This window comes from Gastrolobium bilobum, unplaced genomic scaffold (genome assembly GCF_033153095.1).
Source record: "Gastrolobium bilobum isolate Gb01-03AN ecotype WA unplaced genomic scaffold, APGP_CSIRO_Gbil_v1 utg7102, whole genome shotgun sequence".
In the NCBI taxonomy this organism is placed as follows: Eukaryota; Viridiplantae; Streptophyta; class Magnoliopsida; order Fabales; family Fabaceae; genus Gastrolobium; species Gastrolobium bilobum.
Genome location: NW_026898776.1, coordinates 394,076 through 420,122, shown reverse-complemented (window position 1 = coordinate 420,122; position 26,047 = coordinate 394,076). Strand labels below are relative to the sequence as shown.

The following is a 26,047-nucleotide window of genomic DNA, read 5'->3' as shown; positions in this document are numbered from 1 at the left end:
GAAAAAAAAGCTTTCCAGTTTTTATTTAGGCGTATTGTCCCTAAATAGAAAAAAAAGAAGAAAAAAACACTTGAGTTGCAAAAAGTCGTTGCTTCCTGATCAAAACTCTCTTTAGGATTGTAGGGTCAGAACGTTATCCGAAACATAACACATTGGCTTGACTGTTACTCAATTTTTGTCTCTTTGTATAGTAGATGACAAGTTTTAGAGACCATGAAATTTAATCAAAAAGTTGATTAGTTTTTCTTTTGATGACATGTTTTAGAGACTGTGAAGACAGATGATTTTGCTTCAAAACAAATTTATGATTTTCCCATAGAAGCATGAATATTAAATCCTGACACATCTAACCCACATTCCATAGAAGCATGAACTAAAACAAGTGCAAACTCTAAAAGGAATGGGAGACCTAAAAACCAGAGCTACGATCAAGCAACAGCAGAAATTACCGAGTTCAATTTTCGGCAATGACATTGAAAAAATTAATGAGGGAAACAACTCCAAGAAGCATGACATGTACACGTTATTTTGTACAATTTTTGAGTAATGGCTGTTACAATTATGGATCGAAGTATCAACAACCCACAAATAACCAGTTGACTGGGTTAAAAAAAGTTCAATTGACATTTTAATCCAAGCGATTCCATCACCATGACATGTAATGATACTTGCATATAATTTATTCTCGCAAAACTCCTTTCAGATACTCTTGCAAAGCACTGAATAACACCATCTCATTATTTTATTTTTTAATAGCCCACGTGGAGCCCATCATGGAGTTCTTCGTTAGAGTAAGCGTTTGGGCAAATTTCATTTTCCTACTCGAAATCCTTGTGTATCAATATTGCTCCTCTAATTTTCAGCCAAAAATTTATATCATAAAAAAGATGATGTTACTGAAACCAAGCAACCGAGAATTCAAATGCGTGATAACGAAATCTTAATATATTGATAGATATTCATAAGTTAAAGATAAAGAACATAATCAAAGTGCAGGATAACAATACTCAGTGGGCCAAATATTGACAATCGACTGCAGAGAATTTACATCTTGCAGGAACTATTCACAGAGGTTATCATAAATTATGCCTAGTGGGATCCAAAGGTGTTCTCTCCACTGTAAGTCATGTAAAGAAAGCCATCTTGATCCTTATTTTCCTCATAAATAGCAGACATCAATGCGGCTGCAACAACAAGGGATTTAGTTCATAAGCAATGCCCAAAAGGGCAAAATCAACATTCAGTACGACAGGATACTTACCAGTTGGAGGTAGAGTGTTATTGATAAAAACAAAAATAGCCTTCTCTGCACTGAGCTTAATTCTTTTGCGGACAACATAAACAAACTGACCAACAGTCAAATCAGCTGGGACAAGGTATCTACAGCATCACAAGAAGAACGAAATAAATAATTGAGAATCCACTAATGCACAGAAACAGATCAACAATATGCATTGATCAAAAATTAATATATATAGTCCTTGATTGTTGGAATATGGAAAGAAAACCAAGATTGATCCTCCAAGTTTCAACACTCATCTCTAACTCATATGCTTCAATATTCAAAACATGCTCAGAAAAATATCAAACTAGAGTCTCACTTGGAAGTAACTTTACTGTCAAGAACTCAATATGGACAAATCAGAAGAATCCCTCAAATCCAAAGCTTATCCATAGCCATCCACACATCCATAAGGAGCATGCCCATGAACCGAATTACCAGAAATCGTTAAGTAGAGACTTGGTTTTGTATTACTAATCAACCACAATTTTTCCTGTTAGATTGTTCTTTAAACGAATTGTTAATAAAATCTAGCAGTAGTGTCCAAGGCTGCAGTGCCAATGGCCAATTGCGCGACAACAACTAATGGATGGGCCTAATACATCCCCCACTTTGGCCAAATAGAATTTGCAACAAGAATATCATTTGTGCATTCTGGCCTCACTTGTTAGTGTAGCGCATTGTGTCACCCAGCCGCAACTCGCCGCTACGCCACGCAACAATTTGTGCTAGCAGCCGCAATAACGGTAGGTTCATGTCGATGGGTTAGGTTCATGTCGGTGGGTTAGGTTTGTGTCGTGTCAAGGTGATACAAGGTATACAAACTAATAAAAAAACCACTCCCCGTTAAACCCGACTAGCAAGTGTGGGGTGGAGACAATCCTTGTACGCAGCCTTACCCTTGCATAATTGCAAAGAGGCTGTTTTGTGGATTCGAACCCATAACCTTTCGGTCATGAAAGAACAACTTTCACAAGGTATACAAGTGACATAAAAATAGAAAGAATTGGGCCTCTCATATTTTAAGTACACCTAATGCTGACTCAACATCTTCACATCATAATGCCCAAAATGACCCCCAACTGAATGGAGGTGTGGATGATCAAGTAGTTACAAGAGAGAGGTGTCCAAGAGTTGGTTAAATAGTTGAATGGGAGAGAGAATGGTTATGCAATTTGGAAATTCTGGATTTTGGACTATGGGAGGGCATGGAACCTCTACAATTGTTTCACAAGTTTCTTTACTCATTCTTTCTTTTTCCTTTGTTCTGTAATCTTTACTAGTAATTCCTTGTTCTGTTAATTTTGTCATTACTGTCATGTACTGTTTCTTTTAATATAAATACATAAAATCTGGAAATTTCAGGCCAAAAACTTGTCTCCTCTTTTATTTTTTCAAAAAGAAAGAAAGAAAACCTGAATAAAATACGCAAGTTATGTCAAAATCACCAAAATTCCGACTCTTTTTTTAGGACAAAAAAAAATTTCGTGGGTTGGCATGTGGGTCACGTGAGTCAACCGTGACACGACACGATAATAATTCATGTCATTTTTCCAAACCCGGACATGACCCGTTTTAGCCCACGGGTTGACATGACATGCATTTTAACGTTTTGCCACCCCTAGCTACCAGGAAGGGGTGTAAGATTTCAATTTTTCCCTCAATTTAAAGTGCCAACAACAATATTTTTGGGTTAAATTGTCTTTTAACTATACTTTTATTCTGAACCTCTACCCTCCCTCTCTGTGTCAGCCTAAAACTCCCTTTCTCTATCGTATCTCTGCGACCAGCAGCACCAGCTACTACTGTTTCCGGCGACCAGCTTCTCCATGTTCTAAACATTCTGGGTAGGTTCTCTAACAGTGTTTAATATGCAAGAGTGAGGCTAATTTTGGGTGAGTTCTGTGACAATTAAAAAAGACCTAATTTAATGCCTCTTTGGGTTGTCTCATAGTATTTATTTGTCTTTAGTTTAAAAGTTTAATTTCGTACTTTGATATATATATATATATATATATATATATATATATATAGAGGTAGGATCCTTTGACACCAGTGTCAAATTTGAAATTTGACACCTCATCTAAGAGCCGTTAGATCCAAAAAGATCAACGACTCTTATTTGTAAGCATGTGACACCATTGATCTTTTTGGATCTAACGGCTCTCAGATGAGATGTCAAACTTGAAATATATATATATATATATATATATATATATATATATATATATATATATATATATATCAAAGTATCAACTCAACATGGGTGCTCTGTTTCATACTTTACTTTTTACTACCTTCACCCCCCTACAACTATTGTTCCATTACTAACAACACAAAATTAGAACCTTTCAACATCTTCACAATAAACATCAAGACCAAGAAAAAAAACACCTTCAAGCTGCAAAACAATATTCTCAGGCCTGAAAACTAATGAAAAGGGATAGAATAGCATAAGAAAATCACTTACTTCTTCTTATCAATATCTGGAATGTCACTTCTATCAGCTTTCTCCACAATTACCTGCACACAATTGGCGTATTTGAACAAGAGCGCTTTAAGAAAGAATAAACACGGATACAATCTATTTATAATCATACCGGTATCCTGTCAGGATACTTCTCCCTAATGCGAGCAGATTCAGCCTGCCTTCTTTCTGACATGTAGAAAACACCAAGCTGTTAGTTAAGTCGAATGAATAAGGGGTTTTTAGAATCTCATAAGAAAATACTCATGTCAACATAGCAAGCACGTTCATTCTTCTACCCAATGTAAATAAAAAGATAAGATACTTGTCACAGTGTCCCAATAATTTCAATTACATGAATGAAAAAGAAAAATAGTTTATTTTTTTTCTTTTTATACAATCCAAAAGGCATGGACTTTGAAACCAACCAATCAAAAGGTTTCATTCCCAATAAATACCAGATTATAAGATATAGGAGAAAATTAAAAATAAATAAATAAAAGGTACCCAAAGGATGTTGAAGCTTGAACGAGGCTTTGGCCATGATGAAATTGGGAGGGCGATTGGTCCCTGCAAATTTCAAACACCGAAACATTAGAAATTTCCTTAACCTCCGAAATCGAAAAAGGGGGAAGAAGAAGGAGGAGTGTAAGCTTGAGAAAACAAAACAAATTTCACGTACCAAACACGAAAGGATCGATGGCTTTGCTCCGCCAAACGAAAGAGCCTCTGTCTCTGTCTCCGTGTGAAGGAAACAGATGGAAAATTTAATGATGTATGGATAATGGATTTGAATTAGGGTTTTGTTTTCTGTTCTTTTCTTCGTTGTTTTTCTGTTTGAGTGGAACACGGAACCTTTTACTGATACTTATCTGTATACGGTTTCGATCGCCTCTTTCGCAAGTAAGCTTCGTTGTGTGCAGCTTCTACCAAACGATGACGTTCTAGATATAAAGGCTTGATTGTTGTTTTTAAAAACAGTTTTTTAGTGTTCAGAATAAAAAAACTAAAATACTCGTTTGGTAAAGTTTGTTTTGTAAAAAATGTTTTGAAAACTTTAACTGTTTTTTTGTTTTAGAATTAAATTTAAAAACATGTATGAGTTGTTTTTGTTTTCTGTTTTGGTTTTTAACTTTCAAAAATTAAAAAATACAGAAAATAACTGTTTCGACTTTTTCACCCTTTTGTCCCTTATTAATTAATTAATAATCATTTTGTCTCTGATTCAAAACTATCTACCAATATGCCCCTCTTTAATCGACTACCTTGCATTTTTAATCGACTAAATGGCCAAAACAGGCAAAAATGGTTGTTGGGAGATTTAGTCTCTTTAGTCGACTAAATCTCCATATTTGACAACAAAGGGAAAGAAGTCAGTATGATTTTTTAATCGATTAAGTAGGGAGATTTAGTCGATTAAATCTCCCAACAACCATTTAGTCGATTAAAAATGTAAAGTAGTCGATTAAAGAGGGACAGATTGGTAGATAATTTTGAATCAGGGGCAAAATGGTTATTAATTAATTAATGAGGGGTAAAATGGTCAAATAGCCCAACTGTTTCCATAACTATTTTACAAAACAATTTTAAGAACAAAAAATCAGAACACAATCAAACACACCCAAAATCTTTACTTCATTTATTTTTTTATTTAATTTTTAATTTTTGGTTTTTTGTTTTAGGGTGTGAGCATTGTTATTAAAATTTTGATTTATCATTATGATTTTACGATTTTATGATTTTTTTTATCAAAACAATTTTATTAATATTTAAAACACTTTTATGTTTTTATATTTTTTACGATTTTTTTATATTATAATTTTACGTTTTACAATTTTTTAATCTTTGTTCAATTTTATTTAAGATCTCGATTTTAACAAGTAAATCATTGATTAGCTAATTACCAAAAAAAAAAAAATCATTGATTAGCTGGGTATGTATTTCTCCATGAGCCTAATAATATCAAATGTTAGGTACGAGTTACACCCCGTCCCCCCCTACAGCTGAGTTTAATTGTGAAGTGGTTAATGACAATGAAGGATTGCTCAAATTATTGAAACTAACCAAAGAATTAAGAATATAATAATTAATAAATGATAATGCTCAAATAACATAACTTTATTTAATTTTTAATAATAATAATAATAATTAGCAGCATATAGATTGTTGCATTTGATGCATCATTGTTATATTTTTTAAAAAGTTTTTTTTATGAGAAATATTGTATTTATAATTTCTTTATCCTTATAATTTTTTAATATTATATTAAAATCAAATCAATGATAAAAAATAGCATTAACTAAAAACCATTGATTTGAGTTTAATCAAACAATAATAAAATGGTTATACAACCCAAGTGAGGTGGCTCAGTTGATAGCATGGGGACGGAGTGGCGGGAGAGGACATCGGTTCGAATCTCACCAACACTATCTGGGGAGGGACATAAGTACCGTAATCCTTGGACTCGCACCCGAACTCTGGATTAGTCTCATAGGCGGCTCAAAGAGTCGAACCCGTGGGGATACCAGAGGGTTCTCATTCGCCTCAAAGAAATAATTAGGATCAGTTTCCAAAAAAAAAAAAAAAAATGTTTATACCTTGCTTACCAAAAAAAAAAAATGTTTATACCTTTTAAAAGTGGTTTTTTAAAGATAATTTATGGCTTTAACATTTCTAAAGTGAATGTAGATAAGTTATCTATATTCGCTCCCAAAACGACGTCGTTTTGAGTTAAAAAATTAAAAAATTATAATGAAAAAGATTATTATAACCCTGAAATAAATTATAATTACAAAAATACCTTGATTTCCGTCTCAAAACGACGTCGTTTTGGGCTCAATGTGGATAACTTATCTACATTGACGGTAAAAAAAACGAACCCATAATTTATATGCACAAACTGTCTTATCTTTACAAAAAAAAATTCGTAATTTTTTTGTTATTATTAGATAAAAACAAATTAACAATTATAAAATGACATGAACTAGGAGCCGTTAATTCGAGTTTGATGTAACAATAATAAAACAGTTGAAAGAAGGTTATTAGGATAAAAAAGATTGTAGTATAATCTTTTTTTATCATATCTTTTATAAGTTTAAATTTCAAAATTTCAAAATAGTTTGTTTGTAAATAAATAAGTAGTTACGAAAATTAATGCAATACTTTGATTTTATTTTATTTATTTTATTTCTTTTATTACAAATTAGGTCTTTAACCTTGTTTGGAGAGTATGGAAGGTTAAAATAATGACAAAGAAGCTACGAGTTATTTTGGTTTTGTGAGGGACAAAGTCGCTTAGTTATATTTTCATTTTGGAATTAAATGTTTAAAATGAGATAGAGCCTGATAATAATAAGAAATCATTTTCTCATGAAATAAAATATTACTTTCTCATATTATAAGGTATCAAAATTCGTGTTATTATTATTATTATTATTTTTTAACAAAAGATGAGCTCCATCTTTTATTGTATCTATGCATAAGAAATATTACTTGATGTGATATGAGAAAAGGGAAACACAATAATACTGTATCATTTGAGCCAAGGTTTGCTTTTTTGCCAATGAGTTGAAATATTTTTTTCCAACATCTTTGGTTTGTCACGGGCTGAACCCACTTGGAGGGCCACATTGTGAGTTACATCCTGCATAGACAACAAGGCTATAGGCCCATAGGCAATTGGTACATACATTAGGGACCTCGTTTCTCTTCACAGTCACACTTCCTCTTCTCTCGCTCTCTCACACACACACACACACTCACTCATGCACTCTCCCTCTCAACTCTCAAATTTCTGTCCCCGAGTTGTGTCTGTCTAGTGCCTACCTACCCTTTTTAATTACCTTCATAGAGTCACAACAAATAAAGGACAAGGACACCCATAGAACATGGATGAATGTTTCTCAACCCCTTCAACTTCCACAAAAGCAAGTCATTGTGAACAGGCTTCAAGCTTGAAGAAGAGGTGCCTGAAGGCGGCAAAGGAACAAAGGTCCAGGCTCTATATACTAAAGAGGTGCATTATTATGTTACTCTGTTGGCAAAAGTACGAGCACTATTGATTATTGAAAATCCCACACCGTGTTTTGCTCTGCCTCTCTTTATAGCTGGGGGACACAAATAACTACACCACGACTACACTGTTTTTAAAATGTAACCTTTGAGTTAGAGAATCACGATATATATTATGGTTTAACTCAAAGGATCCTGTTGGTGTTGAATTACATTCATTGATCAAATTGATGAGCACTTTATTCCACTTGTGAACTATGTTTGAGGGTTCATTGAAAGGGTTTAAACATAAAAAAAAAAAACTAGTTTAAGATTAATAATTGTATTTTATTAGCTAGTATATATGATGTAGAATGATTAAAGGAGGTGAGATGTGAGTTGCAGGGTCTTCATGTGATTGTGTAAACAGCTAGCCATTACCTAATTGTTCTTGTTTTTTTTTGGTGTGCTAGAAGATGAAAGAACGGACATCATTTCACATGAGGATAGGGACAGATCGTGGCTATTAAGTACTGGTGCTTTTGGTAGGACTTGGGTCATGAATAAGGGGTTTGGCTACTTTTCTGCATACTTTGCCAGTTTCACATTTTATAAAGCTGTAATTTCAGCAAAGAATCTTTACCTTTTCTCCTCTCCTTTTTTTTCCATTACGGTTCAGAATTGACAACAATCATGTTGCGTTTTAGCTTTTCGACTCCAATATTTTCTCTTTAATTTCCTTGTTGCTAGCAATTTCTTTCTGCCTTGATTTTGTTAATATCCCACGAGAGCTAGAAACAAAGTGCATTAATAGATCATACAAATGTGCTTGTGCTTGTTAACCGTATTATAATCGTTTGATATGCTCATGTCAATAGGATCAACTAAATTATATTAAAAAGATAGTCGAAGCAACAAAACAAACGTCTAATAACCTTGAAATCTGAATTACGAACTAATTTACATGCATACATGTTTTATGTACCAATAATTCTACATATTAAAAAAGGTTATGTAATGTACAAAAAAAAAACACACATTATGTGCCACAAAAACTCTTGTAGATTATGAGCTTTATCCGTTATAATGTAAGGCTTTTAATGTTTCTACAGTGAATGTAGATAAGTTATTTAGATTCACTCTCAAAACGACATCGTTTTGCGTTAGAAGATTAAAAAAATTATAATGATAAAGATTATTATAATATTAAAATAAATTATAATGACAAAGATATTTCAATTTCCGTTTCAAAACACGTTATTTTAGGTTCAATGTAAATAAGTTATCTGCATTCACAGCAAAAAAAAAACGAACCCATAATATAAACCCCTTTATAAATAAAAGATAAAATCGTAATTTTTCTAAAACTCTAATTTCCCGTGTAATTGCTATTCACACAAACCATCTGATTGGCTTCCAACCTCCTTCTTATGTAAAGTGATATACTACTAAGGGCCTGTTTGGAGCACCTGATAAAGAAGATAGGATAGGATAACTTATCATATCCTACTTTTATCTCTTGTTTCGTAGGTCAATAGGATATGATTAGTTTATCCTATTGTCTCATTTTATCCTATCCAATACATGATTTTTTATCCTATGGGAGGAGTTGGGTTAGGATTCAATAGGATATGATACCAATATTGGATACCCAATGTATCCCCACGCTACCCAATGTATCCCCACACTACCCAATATATTTGTATTTATTGCATTATATTTTGTTTTTTTCTTCTACATAATCTTATCAGATTGCTAATCAGGTACTCATCAAACACTGGACATGATATCAGCCTCATATCATATCATATCCTTATCAGTCCCGTATCATATCCTATCCTGTCCACCAAAGCAGTCTAAGTCACATATCTTATATTAATTATGACCCTCTTGGATATAATATAATAGCTAGTTCATCAAGATGAAGCTGAGTAAAATATTAAAAAAGCACAACACGGCTCATGTGGATATATATTTGATGCTGGACTGGGCAAACCCTTTTGTCTGATTTGGTGTTACAGGTTCCAGCTAGCTAGAATTGGAGTATCCATTAGTGGACTACAATGCAGGACAGGATAACTAGGGATCAGTCCCCTTCTGTTTACATGGTTGGATAAGGAGGCATGCATATGCATGCGTATTTCATGGTGCTATTGTTTTAATAGACAAGGGATTTTAATAGTAGCAGATAATTGCTCAATTCATTACAACGTTCACAGGACATGATGGGGTGATGTTATTAAGTCAGAGCCTTGAGCTGCTGATTCTACAGTTTAGAGTTTGCGGCAATACCTTTTTATTTATTTATTTTTTTCTGATTATAATGACTTGATCCACCTTTATATGTTCTTGTTTCTACCAAATTCTTCTAAGCTTAATGCAATCTCAACAAGCATTGACTGTTTTACTCTAGCATTGATGATGACAGCTTTCCTACGAAGTTTGGCTAAATAAAGGTTAAATTGTAGCCCTTTGTTCTAAAAAGCAAGGGTTAAATTTTCGTCCAATGACTTTACTTTAGGTAGGAAAATTAAAGAAATTTTGAAAAAACGTTTGTGTCAAATATATATATTTCACAAAAATAAAGTTGCTGTTCATTGTTCATCAACAAAGCGTTCCTAAAGTAAAACTTTCCTTTCTAATACAAATCTTCCCCACATTTATGGGCATTGGTCGCGGAGAGACTACAAGCAACTTGTCACAGGTCCCAGGCATGCATGGGAACTACTTAACACACTGTCTGCAGTTGTTCTACCGCAAAAAGGGAATTTATGTGGAACTAGGTGGGACCACAATTATATCAAATGAGTAATGTTAAACAACCCTTCAACTAATGAAAATTTAAAACTTTTTTTTTTCTTGTATTGTTAGTTCTATGTCTATATCTATGTAGGGTCTTAATTTTTATTTTTATTTTTGTGTAAAAATAAACACATGATTGAATAGTTTCACTTTAGTTTATCTTTTTTATTTCTTTATCTAAACATCTCACAATTTTCTATCAAAAAATTAAAGAAAAAATATTTTCTCATGTTGTTGGAGACATCTTGTATCATGTCATAGACATAAGTCCCAATATTAAATCCTAAAATAATTAGGAATCATACTTCAAAAAATATTGTGCATGTGAGGGATTAAAACAAGAAGCAAAATTATTTGACCTAAAGCATAAAAATAAAAGACAGATCCCAATAAGTTCCATGTCCAAAAAAAATGTTTGTATATTATAAAGAGGAAGAACATGTTACATTTTAAAAAACAATGAAAAAGGTCTTAGGATAAATTCATCGTTAATTAATGGAAATTAACTGGAGAAGAAATAGCCAGAGTTTGAAGTCCTTTAGAAATAATGATAGTAACATTGAGTACGTTCCCTTTAATTTTATTGATTTGTTTTTTATCTGGACAAAGAAAGCACAAAATAAGAGCATAAAATGAACAAGTATAGGCCTCTATTTTTGTCACACACAAAAAAAAAGGAGAGAAATTTCATGTTCAGACTTTCATGTGAGCTTCCTTTTATGTATTTACGCCGAAAGACTATTTGTTTTTTTAACTAACTCCACTTACAGGTATTTCTGCCTTTGAATGTGGAAGAAAGTGTTGACCTGTTTGATATTGATGAATCCAGACTTTGCACATAAAGGGCTTTGAGAAACCAAATTTGCTTCCAAATAAAGTTGGTTCAATGGCCATACTCAAATCAAAGCACTATATGCACAGCACACCAACCACAAACTTACTTTCCAAAAGCTCTTTTGAATTTCAAATGTGGTTGACAGTGTGAGCTCATAAATATAAAACCTGGAACCTAAACTCAACATCTTGTCTCACTGACCTTCTCTGCTTGTGATATATTCAAAATATGCCTTTCTCCAATTGTTTCCATTCTCAAAATTTAATGTTCTCACTTCCTATTCGTTGTTGGGTTGTTGGCAAATTTAATGCAAAGCATATTTAAGGCTCTGCATCTCTCTGTCTCTGTCTTGGTCCCTCCTCTCTATCATCCATTAAATTTCAAGAATCTCACAGGACAGCATAGTTACTCCAATAAAACATGCCACCTTCTTCCACCACTTTTTTTGTTTCTTCATTGGCTCTCTAATACAGTCACGTTAAGGCTTTTTTTTTTCCTTGTTCTTTCTGTGTATTATTTCTGTTGATGGATGTTGGAGTTACCATGTATGTGGTGGTAAGCTTTTCTTGTCACATAGATATATTTCATTAACGAATGTTTGTTTCTTCAGAAAGTGCAGGAACTTGAAAGGCTCTATATTGGTGATGGTTCAGAGTTTACAAACAATTAAGGGCCTGAGATATTGGTACGGTTCAATCAGAAGGCAGTGCTTTATGATACTAAAGCCCTCTTATTTGATTGAGCCGTGCCAATATCACATGCAACTTATCTCCTCTTTAGCAATCTGCGGCACATTAAAGGTTGTTTCACTGCTTTTTATTTTTATATATGTTGGAAGGTGATTTTTGTTCAAGAGTTGCAACAGTAACAAAAAGAGTCAATACCAGTAATTGAGGCTTTTCTTATGCAGATATCTCAGGATCTTAATCCAGCTAATTATTTGGTGCAGGAAGAAACAATGCTTCGAACATAGTCCATCCAATGAAGTGTTTTCTGTGTGTGCCAGGAGTGATGACCCATTTTTTAAATAAGATATGAATTTGGTAAGGTAGGTAGCAAATTTGTTTTTTGTTTTTTTGGATAAACTACATATATATATATATATATATATATATCTGTTACGTGTTCGGGACGGATTCAGAAGTAAGGCTTTAAACTACATGCATGTTCTTACCCTACCGTGAGATAAATCTATTCTTTTATTGAGGGGGTGGTAGGGACTTAATTGATGACTTGAAGTGGCGTAGATAAATCTATCTTTACGTTTAGTTTGCTTCTATTTAAAGCTACATCTCTTTTTTAACAATGTAGTATTATAGCAGGTGAGAAGATTCAATCTTTCTCTTGCTTTTATGATTAAAGCACTTTCCGGTACATGCATTCTTATTTTTGGTAAATGTTTCCCCTTCAGAAGCCCGCCTTAATTGAATTTACTTAAACGTAGATCAAGTTATAACTGATTAATTAATCTTGGCTCTCCCTAAAATTATTCTTTGCTTGTGCGTGACAGGATAATTAATTCCAATAGTCCTGTATCCATGTATAATTTTTTATTTTATTTTTTTTGTGGGGAAATGTATAAAATGTTCTTTGTTTCTTAGTTAGTCGAAGTATGTTTTTTTATATTCATCTAGTGGATTAATAGTTATTTTCCACCTCGATTTTATTTTATTAAAAGATATGTACTCTGAGCACATGGAATTAAAACTTATTTGGTCCCTCCTTGTCCATTGTTCTTAATTGTTTCGAGACAAGAACTAAGTTTTTAAATTTTAAGTGTAAAAATTAAAGGGAAATCAGTTTGTCATGTTGTAAGAATGACATTGTTTCTTCCTGTAACAAGGATCCGGTGAATTTTTTTTTAAGTGTGGGTCTCATACTTGATTTGTATATGCAGGTCAAAAACTCTTGTCACGTAACATGAAAAAAGCGAACCCAAAATAAAAAAGTTAACATATTTTAACTATACAGTTGGTTTTTAATAGTCAAACACCCCTTGACTTTGAATGTATCTGTTATGATTTTAATAACTAGGAACAAGTTGATATTAAGAGGTTTAAATAATTTGTAAGAAGGGAAAGGTTAAAACTTGAGCTTAAGTGATATGTAACCTGAGTGTGAAAGAATTTCAACTCACATTTACTAATGTTTTGCCGCATAATTGTTTATCACCATCAGACCATCTCATTCTCAGTTATTAAAGATAGTAATGGAATAATACCCTGTTTATTTATGAATCCTTAGTACATTGGTTGACGCCATTCTGTTGTTTCAATACTATTTTTAGATTGCATTCTGTTATTCTGTTGTTCTCTTTGAGCCACCCGTGGTTGATGGCACAAGAGAAGGAGGACAGAAAAAGAGGGAGGGAAAAAAAAATTGGAATTTTTTTTATATGTGATCAACTAACCTACACCCATTGGTTTTAAACTTTTAATTTGGGGATTGAAACAACTACTTCTAACCACTATAACTGACGAGTGGAATTTTCTATATCTTCCATTACTTTCGCACCTGATATATATATACCCTACTTGGAACTTGGAAGTTCGTAATAGAGTAACAAAATAAAAGTAAATTGAAAAGTGCACTGAATTATGAAAAAGGAATTATTTTTATTTATTTTTTGAAAAATAATGGAAAAAAAAAAGAAAAAAAAAAGGAATTATTCGATTCAGTAACTCAAGGCTAGTGTCTTCCTGGCCCATTAGAGTTACTAGTCCGCGTGGTATATGGGCTGCCTGCTGATTCTTTTGAACCCAATCTCTTCTACTAAGCCACTTAACCTTTTGGGCCTGATCCTGGGTTGAGATACGTGGGCCCACATCCATGGGCCGGTGGCTTATAAAAAAAGTAACTTTTATCTCTTCCTTATTTTAGAAGTATTTTTTACAAAAGTTAAACCTATTTATATTTTTATAAAAATATTTGACTTTTGACTTCTGCTTTTTTTATAAGCTAAAATTTTTTGCTTCTTAAAAAAGTAGGTTTTTAATTTTTTTGTGATTTCTGCTTTTTTTAAAAGCAGACATCCAAACGAATTTAAAGTGGAGAAGTTATTCCATGGACTAGTCCCATAGAATTTACAAATGCTCCCTCTCATTTGTAAAGGGCAAAAAAGGAAAACAAAAGAAAAAGCAGGGATAAAATAGTCAACAAAAAGTTTTGATTGTGAGTGGGACCAGAAAAAAATAACATGGGCCGGGATCATATAATTTTTTTCTCTTAAAGTGAGAAGTGTTTTTTTCCTAAAAAAAAAAAAAAGCAACTTTTGGAGAAAAAACTCACCCTAAGGGCCCTTAGTAGGGGTGAAACTGGGTCGGGCCGGTCTATAGGGGCCTACGGCTCGGCCTACGTTAGGCCAGACCTGATTTAGTATATTTCGTAAAGTAAGCCGGGCTTGGACATTGAAAAAGCTTGTTTAATAAAAAAGCCTTAGACCCACTTTCACAAGGCCTGGCCTATAAGCCTATAGGCCGGTCTATATTGTACTATTTATTTTAAATTAAATAATATAAAGCAAGTATGCCTTGAAGAAAAAAAAATAAAAGATATAAATTTCATCAATTGCAATTATTTATAACTTAATTATATTCAATTATATTTTAATAGAAATATGACTTTATTTCTTATGTAGGAGGAACCAACATCTCAGCATATTAGATTGTGTATATGAATATATTAAAAGGTTTTTAGGAAAGCTTATATTTACTAAAGCATCATGAAGTGTTTGTTGGATTCATGTCGTTATTTTAATTTACATAATATGAATTTGTTTGTTGGATATGATGAAATATATGTTATTTAGTTTGATCATTTTGCTTTTGAAAGTGACTTAAATGCAGATTGTATGAGTTTTGTTGTAATTCATGATTCTGTTTGGACATTGAAATTATGATATTTTGGTTTAACAACAGAATTTAAGTATTTTATAAAGTTGATTCATAGTTCTGCTTGGAACTTAAAGATTAACGGGCTAACGGACTAGGCCAGGTCATTTGTTTTTTTATAAACGGGCCAAGCCAGGCTAACAGTTAGATTCGTACTAGGCTTGTGTAACACCCCAAATTCTAACAATTTATAATAGCATAAATAATTTCAATAATTTTTGTAAATAACAGCGGAAGTTCAAAATAATCAAATTTGGAAAGTGTTACCGCCGCACTTGTACTATGGACAGGTGCAAGGCTAAATTTATTACATTAAAAATAAAACCAAAGACTAAAGTTTAAATAAAGGAAATATGTCTTATGCATTTATTTAAATCTCATAAAATTTCTAAACTTAGAAACTAGCTAGAAATATAATATCCGAGTCGTGATCCTCGCTGCCCACAGCTAGCCTCGTCCTTTGCAACATGTTTCACTGAAAATCTGCTCCCCCGTGAAGGATCATTGCAGTTAAACAAACACAAAAGTCAGCAAAGCTGGTAATCCAAATCCGATATACAAAAATAAATAAATAAACAAAAAGAATGTAACTCATGATAATCCAATAAAATAATATAACTCAAAAATTCGAATCAAATGTCAACTTGTTATTAATTATATTAATATTTATTTAATCCATTTAGTCTATTTAGTGGGAAGAGAACCATGGTAGACCCGGGGAACCCTGCCAGTCTACCCTGTGACCCGGGAAACCCTGCCAGTCACAAACAAATCACTTTGGCCATAATCAATTCACATCTTCCTAGTGTGCACACCTCTTCCCAAAGTTGCTACTAGTATCCCGGGGAACCCTGCCAGACACCACTTTGGGAAGAACGGATATAATCATTTTCACATCAGTCATCGGAGGCATAAAGCCCAAAAGTTGTGTTCATCACTTTGGGAGGTACCATCCCAAAGCTATCCTCCCACTATTAATTTTTTTTTATACAAACATAACAAAATTCCTCAATTTATTTCAAATATATGTAATATCTATTTTATGCAACTAACAATTAATTTCTAATTTATCAAAACATATATATATTTTAGTGCCTCAATTTATAAAATAAAGCACAGGATTCAAAAGAAACAATTGTAACTAACAACATATAATGAAAGCATGTATTTGAAATAGGTTGATCACGTAAACCGAGAAAAATATCATTGCAAATATATGCATATAAGCAAAAGTGAAGGACATATTAATTTGCAAATTGAAAGAAACCAATCAGGCATCTAATTTAATGGAAAGTGACACACAAAAATCGAGAAGGAGAGTTTTGTTTTGTGAACAATGTTTACATATATAAAAGCAACGACAATTTGAATTCAATTTAAAGAATTGCACAGAAACCGAAAGAAATTTGCAGCGAGGTGTATACATGCAGTTCCGAGTTCGGCAGAAGCAAATTGAGAAAACATTTAGCATATAGTAATTATTAACAAAATCGAATTTATAAGGAACGTAATTATATATACAGGTTAACACAATTATTTGGGATTAGGATTACATGCAATATATTTCATATAAGATAGCCCTATGATATATTTAGGATCATAATTATCCTATCAAAATTCATATAAAATTAACATAACACTTCTAAGGATTAGGATTACACATACCAAATTTGATATAAAATATAATCTAAAAATACCTAGGGATTAGGATTACCTGGTCTCCGTTTTCGCTAACTTTTAGAAGAAAAGAGTAATTTGGGGCAGAGAACCGGTTGATAAAAAAAATATAAAGATTGAAAATAATTAAAATAAACTTTTTGGAGTGAGAAGAGAAAAAGAGTAGTAGAGGAGAGTGAATTGGTTTGGTTAGGCTAGGTCTCTATTTATAGTTGAAGTTTAGGACTTATACATTACTGACTCAATGCTGACTCATCATATCTAAACAATTTATGTTTGTTGAGTCATCATATCTAAACAATTTATGTTTGTTGACTCATCCTAATCCAATCAAACATTACCAATCAAATAATCAAACATTAAAGCATAATGATCAATCAAATAATAACAATTTATCACCCATTATTATTATTACTAATTTATAATTTATTACTATTATTAATTTATTGTATTATAAATTACTATTATTTTTCTGGGATATTACAGCTTGGGCCAGGTCAAATTGGAATTTTTTTCCGTAGGCTTGGGCTTTTCGGAGCAAAGCTTGACCCAGCCCAGCCCACTTTCACCCCTAGATCTTAGAACGCGTTTGAATGGATATTTTTTCTTAAAGAAGTTGTTTCCTTTTTCTTTTTTTCTTTTTTAAAAGTTCTTCTGGGTCAATTTTATGCGTTTGAACTTTGAAATTATAAAGAACCTCGAATGTTAAGTATAAATTTGTGACAAGAAGGGAGAACAGAAACGAAAGCAATAAATTCATCCCCTGGTTAAAACAAAAGACAAAACAAGAAATGACATGTATATAGTAAGGGAAAAATATGTGTCATTTTAAAGGATGTAAAGTTGTGTTGTTTTTAAAGAGAGAAAGAGATAGATAAAGGAGGAGAGAGAATGAACAAAAAAAGATGTGGGTTCCACCTCTTAATAAAAGTGAAATAACATAAGTTGTGTCATTTAAAAGGATAAATATTTTTTCCATATAATAAATAACAAACCAAAAAGCCATATGCTCTAACATAGAAAACATGGTCCCTTCACAAGTGATAAAGGTAGAACCCTGCAAGAAGTGAGGGAAAAACAAAAGTTAAGATATACGAGTAAGGATATTCTAACTATCAAAAAAATTTACTACTAAATTACTACCCATCACATTACTATTGGATCAAAGAGAGAGAATGTTAAAAAGTTTTGAAGAAAGAGAAAATGTTAATCTAATGGTGATTAGATAGGTAGTGAGTTGGTAGTGGAAAATTTTAGTAGTAAGAATATCCCTCCTTAAGATATATTTATGGAAAATCATTTTATTGTATTATTGGAGATTGTTTTCTCATGTTGTGAAGTATCAAAATCCGTGTTATTCTTTTTTTATTTTTTTTTGGTAAATATTATTTTTTTTAACAAGTGATGGATCTCATTACTTGTTGTGTCTATGACATGAGAGATGTCATCTCGTGTGACATAAGATAAGAAAAACCCTATATTTATAATGGAAAATGCAACTATTATTATGCAGGAAACATAAATCTATAGGAAAAAGTGTTTGTTCATTTAAATGATACAACTTATGTTATTTCACTCTCACAAAGAGGTGGGACCCACATCTTGATATTTTTTTGTCCACTCTCTCTCCTTCTTTATCTATCTTTTTCTCTCACTTAAAATGACACAACTTTACATCCTTTAAAATGATACACACTTTTCCCAAATCTTTATCCTAATAACCCATAGAAAAATGTGATAGGCATTTTTTCTGTTTTCTTTTTCACTATAACAGTGGCCACATACAATATTGTGTCAGAAAAATATTTAAAATATGTCTTGCAACATGACACACTTAAACCCCATTTATAATTGGACAATACATCTATCATGTAATATGATAGGAAAAATAATTCCTGTTGACCCATCATCGATTATTGTGCTAACATTTCTTTTGTTTTTTATTTTTTTTCACTGTGAGTCCCACCAAAGTTTGTTTGTGCAAGAAATTAGTTTCCTGTCATGTTACATAACATATGTATTTCCTTTTATAATTTGTATACTTTTATTCTTAGTTTACAACATGTAAAATTAATTTCATCCACAACCAACATGTTTACCAACCATATGATGATATACATGATTTTGGGTTTCAAACTACCCATTGAGTGAAAATGAAAAATGTTATTTTTAAATAACTCAAACATGTTATAAACCATCCTATATTAAATTGAACAATTATTGATGTGTATATTAATTCACATAAAACATAATAATTCCATATAAGGCCCTTTTTAGGTGTCTTAATAGAGAGAGAAATACAAAAAGAAGACATATATCAATATCCAAAGAATAAAAAGGAAATAAAAAAGAAAAAAGGAACTGGTCTTTTTTATTTGATAAAGGAGATTAATTTTCTCAATTTACATGAGAATATATTACACACACATAATACATGAGTGAGGTCCATAAAAAAATAAAATGAGATTCATCTTTTAATTGTCGGTGAATTTTCTCATGTAAAGTGAGAAAACTATTTTCCTTTGATAAAATCAAAAGAGAAAATAAATAAAAAGTAACACATTATTATATGTTTAAAATAAGTAATTAATCAAATAAAAATAAACCCTAAAATATTAAAAAAAAAATTCTTGTATCCCTTTCTATCCATCCAGCGAGAGAAGGATCAGAGTAGTGTAATTTTTAATAATTGAAGAAAAATTAATGCACCGAGAAGGATCAGAGTAGAAAAAATTAATGCACCTCTCTAATGTGATTCAACGGAAAATTATCACCATAACTCTCTCTCTCTATATATGTTAAAATATTTCAATTAATGTACCCAAAAAAAAATAAAAATATTTCAATTAATTTATTCCTTTGTGACTAATCCGATTCGGGATGAATATTAAAATTAAAATTTTAAATCCTTTGCGGATCAAACACATACTCTACATCCTAAAACTTCGATAATTTGCTTCCCAATAAGCTCTACCAAATAATGTCTAAAAATAGTAGCCTTTTCGATGGTTGAGATTTTTTATTGAGATCCCCATCTTTCTGACTTTGGCAATCTATGTTTTCTTTGTTTGGTAGAAGAGTTACGAAAATTTACATAGGGAAGATGTTTGCCCAACTTTCTTTGTTCCTATGCAAAAAACTAATGAAAACACTGATTAGCTTTGCCATTTGCAACGTTGTATTCTTGAAAACCGGCTAAATCGATTCAAGTTGACATAAAATATGACAAAATTACCCTCTCATACACTTTTCGTTGTTCATTAGATTGATAACACCTGCCAATTGAAGAAGTTGTTTTAATATGCTATTATAATCTGTTCACAGTTGATAATTTTTAATTTCTTTTATAAGGGTTACCTGATTCAAAGAAAGAAAGAACAAGGTACGTGATTCAAAAAAAAAGGTAAAGGGTAGGTTTGTAATAATAATAAAAAAAGGGTAAAGGGTATGTGATTAAAAAAATTAAAAACAGGGATATTTTTGTAATTGTCATTTATTTTTCTATCTATATTTTACCTCAAATCATACATAGACTTTATAAATCTTACCTAATTTGCCCAGTAAATTTTTTTTCCAACCAAACAACTTTTTTTACATTTCTCTTCCAAACTCACTTTTCAACCATTTCCCTAGTATTCAAAAAATTTCTCCTCAACCAAACGCCCTCTAAAACTTCGTTAATTTTCCCAACATGGTTTTGAATTTACTGGAGATAATTATATCTCAAATTGATAGAGAAATAATAACCTCATATATATATGAGGTAGGATCCTTTGACACCGGTGTCAAATTTGAAATTTGACACCTCATCTGATAGCCGTTAGATAAAAAAAGATAATAGTGTCACATGCTTACAAATCAGAGTCGTTGATCTTTTTTGATCTAACGGCTATCAGATGAGGTGTCAAATTTCAAATTTGACACCGGTGTCAAAGGATCCTACTATATATATATATAGGGATAATTTTTTTCATGTTACATGAAAAAATATTAATCTCCTATACTCGCAAAATAGAGGAGAGAGAAAAAGTATAGTGTGGGCTTCACATTTGAATTGTGTGTGTAGGAGAAAATTATTTTCTCATGTAATATGAGAAAATATTAACCCATATATATGATGTTAATATTTCTCATATTATTGGAAATAAATTTGATCTCCTACACAGGACCACGTGAGAAGAAGAGAGAAATAAAAAATATAAGTCATGTATATTTTTATGTGTGTATATAAGATAAATTTATCTTCTACAACATGAGAAATAATAAACCTTATATATATAGGACATGTCATTTTTACAATGGTACAAGAATGAGAAATCTAATATCAAATCTTGATTATTAATTTGCTTGCATCTAATAATTTATATATCTAATAAATCATAGGTGTTAGATATAAATAGATTCAATAGCTAAAATTGAGAATAATTTATAGGGATGTAGAATATACATATATGGATTTAGTGTTTGTACTTTTAAAGGACATTAAGTTATGTCATTTTAGGTTAGAGAAAGACACAACTAATGAAAAATAAAAATCATACAAGAGAAAGTGAGTAATTTTTTTTAAATTTAAATTTTAAATAAAAAACTAGGTTGTGTCTTTTTCTTACCTAAAATGACACACAACTATATGTCCTTTAAAAGAATAAATATTTTTCCATATATATATATAAACTATGGAGGCTTTTTTTTTTTCTAGTTGAATCCGGGGGACATTGAATATTACTGAGAGCTAAAGTTAGGTTCAATTTCAATGCACACGGTGGTTTAAAAATTGAAACAGTTACCAATGCAAGTGATTATATTTGAAAGATAATATTGACCAGTGTTAACAGGTAATTTAGATATTACATGAATAAAAAAGGTTCACTTAATATATAAGAAGTTTGCATCTATCATGTCACATGACACAAAATAAATTTCTACACACACATTTTGTAGAGCTCACATTTTTTGAAGCAAAAAAAAAACTAAGACACGCAAAAGGAATCTGTATAACATTAAACAATCACTTTTCTTACAACATAACTCTCGTAAAACCCAATATATATAAAGCATCAAACAAAGAGAAAAACCGAAAGACTAAAAAGTAATGGCTCTTCCATTTATAGGTGCACTCCGTTCCCCTAAAACATAGAAATCTACAAGAAATCCAGACAAAAATTTCAGAGGTTGCCACTGCCACTCCTTTTTTGTTTATCCTTCCCTACAAAACGCTCCTTTCCCATTCCCAGAAAATTTAGAACAACAAACAGACAGCTCTGACTTCAAGTAGGGATTCTACTTTAAGTTCCACTAGCAGGACAATATATTCCATACTAATATTCTCTATATGGTTGAGAATAATCAAAACAAAAAACGATTGCATGGGATCCGAGTCAAACAATGATCGATGATGACTTGATTGTGGAAGTGCTAGTAGTAGTGATGATGCCAAAATTTTAAGCTTATATGATGACATGAAATGGACGATAATTATGGTGGTGACTACTATGTATCGTCATGGTGGTGACTACTATATATATATATATATATATATATATATATATATATATAGAGGTAGAATTCTTTCACACCAGTGTCAAATTTCAAATTTGACATCTCATCTGATAGTCGTCGGATCAAAAAAGATCAACGACTCTATTTTGTAAGTATATAAACTTTGACACCAGTGTCAAAGGATCCTACCTCGTATATATATATATATATATATATATATATATATATATATGTATACACTAAGCACTAACTACTCTATGAAACCAGTTTTGGTCAAAATAGCATTCCTGACTTTGCTAAGATCTCTCCCTTTGAGTGTCCTCCCCATCCCTTCACACATAGAGAAAGATGAAATATGGCTCCTTGCAAGCTTCCTAGCAATCCATTCATGTGGAGGAATCATATCATCATTCTCATCATCACCTCCATCATCATAGCAATGATCCGCATAACTACAACCACAACCACCCTTGTTCTTCTTGCAATTCTTCCCATAAATTTTTGACCAGTCAGGAATGTCCATAGGTGCCGAAGACCCTTGAATCAATGTGGCATTGGAAGCAGGTAGTGTATTACTATTAGCCCTTGGGATCTTTCTTGGACCAGAGGAGGACTCCTCTGCCCTTTTGGTTTTTGGGCAAGAATCATATTCTCTCTCTTTGGTTACACCCCTTACATCTTCTTCGTCAAAATCTTTGTCCTCTCTTGCTTCTCCACCAAAACAGCTGCTTTTGTTCAGAAAAACACTCCTATCTGCCATTTCTATTTGCTTTGCAACCCTCCTTGGATGGAGTGCTTATGATACAGAGGAGTGTAAGGGGATTCAGTTATGAGTGGCTAATGGCTATGACAAAGTTTCCCATTTCGGGATAAGTAGATATAGTCTGATATAGATGACCGAAACTTCTCCACCTAGTGGTTTTATTTTATGGTTTCTTCCTTCTTCTTTTTTGAAAGAAAAAAAAGAACAAGGGAATCAAAATGGACTTTTTTATGTCATTGGGAATCAAAAAGAAGAAAGGTGTAAGCTGATTTATTTTCGGATTGTGGGAAAGTGAGAATAAAAATTTAATTTAATTATGATTGGCAGAAGATTTATAAAAAAAAAGTTTTATTATTCTACTTTTACATAAGATAGTTATTTTAGGTTGTAGAGAGGAAATAGGTGGGTCCCACCATTACAAGAAAAAAGGAAAAAAAAAAAGGAAAATGTGAGGTGAGGTGCGAAAATCGATGTGAGAGAGCAGGAGAGAAGTTATCTTATGTAAAAGAAGAGTGATATTTTCCAAAAAAAATTGGAATTTCGAAAGGTATTCTTATTTTTTCATAAAAATGAAAAACTAAATTTGAAAATTCTGACAAAATTTTTGATAATATTTTGACCTATTAAATAATATTTTGATAATTTTCGAAAAACTTATTTTTTTAACATATTCTCAAAAATTATGATTTTTGGATAATTTTTTTTTTCTCTTCTATCAAACACCTCCTTAAATTGAACAGGTCATCAACTTGGTCAGAATGTGAGATCAATAAGTCATTAGTTCAATCACTAGATTATTGATTCAACCGCTTAAATTAAATTTTTGTAAAAAATATGAAAAATATATAAATAGAAGTAATATGATAACCAAACTAATTTAACTTAATTGATTAGCGTATCATTCTCCTTCCTTTAGGTGTGAAGGAGTGTATTTGTAATGAATAGTTTACTATATTTTTTAAAAATTAATTCAACTAAAAAATCAATATCGGGTTAATATTGGTTGAACCTAATTTTTGATTAATTATATACATAACTAGTTAATTGACTAAATGAAACAGATTAGGAGTTCAATTCTTGATTCAACCGGTTCAACCAATCGGTTCCCTCTAAATGAAACTAGGACTTTTAAAATAATCATAAATAGGAATTGTGATTTAACCTTATTAAAATGCCAATCAAGACAAAGGAAGTAAACCTTGAAAACCCGAGACCAATGGTACCTGGAAAAAAAAATTACATGCAGCAAATGTGCTAAGTAAATATACATGACGCATTATGGGATGAGATAAGCGCGCATTATTATTTGGCCCGGAAAGAAATCAAAAGAAAATGATGGGTCTTGACTCTTGAGTGAATCTCAGTTCACAATTTCACATCCACTTTTAGTTCTTGGTTAATGTCTAAATTTTAGCTTTTAAAATATCATTCTCAAATATAAATTAATTTTTCTAATAACTTTGTTACCTTAACATAATCAAACTAAGGTGTTTAATTGCAAAAGTCCAATAAGGGCAACGAGAGACAATGATTAAAGTGCCATATTTTTTTATAAAAAATTATCTGAATGACACATTTTACAAATTTTTTTTCAAAATATCACATCACTTAACTTGCTACAACTGGCGAATTAGGTGTTGACAGATGGTAGAAGGTGCATGATCACGTAATTCGCCGTGCAGTGCAGCGAGATTACATGGCATCAAACATGCTATGCAGCATAGCATGTTTCGTCAGCTTTTGACACGTGACAAACATACTATGCAACATAGCATGTTTAATCATCTTTTCTAACACGTGACAAACGTGCTATGTAGCATAATTATTAATGTTCCTAAAAATAATTAGTTAATAATTATAAATAATTTAAATTAATTATTTTAGTTTAATTCAATCTATATTAATTTAAATTATTTTATAACTGTTAATTAATTATTTTTAGGAATGTTAATTAATTTCATTTAATTTAATTTTAAGTTATGTTAATTTTTTTTGAAATATTAAGTAATTTAATTTAATTTAATTAAGGAGTGTTAATAAATTAAACGTAATTTATGTTTTTTAATTATCTTAGTTTAATTCAGTCTATATTAATTTAAATTATTTTATAACTATTAATTAATTATTTTTAAGAGTGTTAATTAGTTTCATTTGATTTAGTTTAAGATAAGTTATGTTTTTTTTGAACCGTTAAGTAATGTAATTTAATTTAAGAGTGTTAATGAGTTAAATGTAAATTATGTTTGTTAATTATTTAAGTTTAATTTTATATTAATTTAAATTATTTTACAACACACATGTAACATACTATGCTGCATAGCAAGTTTGCCACATGTCAGAAGTTGATTAAATATATTATGGATAACATATTTGATGTCATGTAATCTAAGTGCATTATACAGCAACTTATATGTCAACACCTAATTTGCCAAATATTATAGCGAGTTAGAAAGAAAAATTGTAAAATATGACACTAAGGTATTTTTTTACAAAAAAGTATGTCACTTTGGATAGTTGTCCCGCGCACAGAAAGAAAGAACAAGAAGGAAGTGGGCGCATCAGCAGTGAGCAAACGCAGAGAGCAAGTCCCATCATTGCATTTCTAATAAAGAAGAGGAAACACAGGTAGAGGCTGCTGCTTCTGTCAATAAAAGTTTCCCTCATTTTGGTTTCCATTTTCAATATCTCAAAAAGCCTGCATCTTGATTTGGAGCGGTGGGAATCAAAATATTTTCAGTACATCCAATACTAAAAAAAATAATTTTACATTACTTTTTATACGAGTGATTATGGAATATCTCATATTATAAGAGATAAATTATCTTTTATATATATATGGATA

At 31.5% G+C, this 26,047-nt stretch overlaps 2 protein-coding genes across 3 annotated transcripts; both read right to left on the bottom strand.

Moving 5' to 3' along the window:
* Positions 1 to 916: 916 nt before the first annotated feature.
* Positions 917 to 4,626, bottom strand: LOC133284049 (autophagy-related protein 8C-like). 2 transcript variants are annotated; one of them, XM_061481001.1, is made up of 6 exons: positions 4,432 to 4,626; positions 4,257 to 4,319; positions 3,883 to 3,938; positions 3,753 to 3,805; positions 1,262 to 1,380; positions 917 to 1,184 (listed from the first exon to the last, which is right to left on the bottom strand). In XM_061481001.1, the coding sequence occupies exons 2-6, from the start codon at positions 4,291 to 4,293 to the stop codon at positions 1,090 to 1,092; spliced, it is 360 nt and encodes a 119-aa protein (XP_061336985.1). In that variant the 5' UTR covers positions 4,294 to 4,319; positions 4,432 to 4,626; the 3' UTR covers positions 917 to 1,089. The 2 variants fall into 2 exon arrangements, with proteins under 2 accessions (XP_061336985.1, XP_061336986.1); XM_061481002.1 differs by lacking the exon at positions 4,432 to 4,626 and having other exon boundaries at positions 4,257 to 4,337.
* Positions 4,627 to 22,692: 18,066 nt separating this feature from the next.
* On the bottom strand, positions 22,693 to 23,202 carry LOC133284027 (protein S40-1-like). Its single transcript, XM_061480979.1, has one exon. It carries the CDS (start codon positions 23,200 to 23,202, stop codon positions 22,693 to 22,695), a length of 510 nt encoding a protein of 169 aa, XP_061336963.1.
* Positions 23,203 to 26,047: the final 2,845 nt, after the last annotated feature.

What these genes read in the sequence shown, in the direction of transcription:
- LOC133284027 (XM_061480979.1), bottom strand. Translation starts at nt 23,202, where the DNA reads ATGGCAGATAGGAGTGTTTTTCTGAACAAAAGCAGCTGTTTTGGTGGA.
- LOC133284049 (XM_061481001.1), bottom strand. Translation starts at nt 4,293, where the DNA reads ATGGCCAAAGCCTCGTTCAAGCTTCAACATCCTTTGG. An exon ending in AGTATCCTGACAGGATACCG is followed by an intron (nt 3,806 to 3,882) that starts GTATGATTATAA and finishes AATTGTGTGCAG; the next exon opens with GTAATTGTGGAGAAAGCTGA. An exon ending in TAACACTCTACCTCCAACTG is followed by an intron (nt 1,185 to 1,261) that starts GTAAGTATCCTG and finishes TTGTTGTTGCAG; the next exon opens with CCGCATTGATGTCTGCTATT.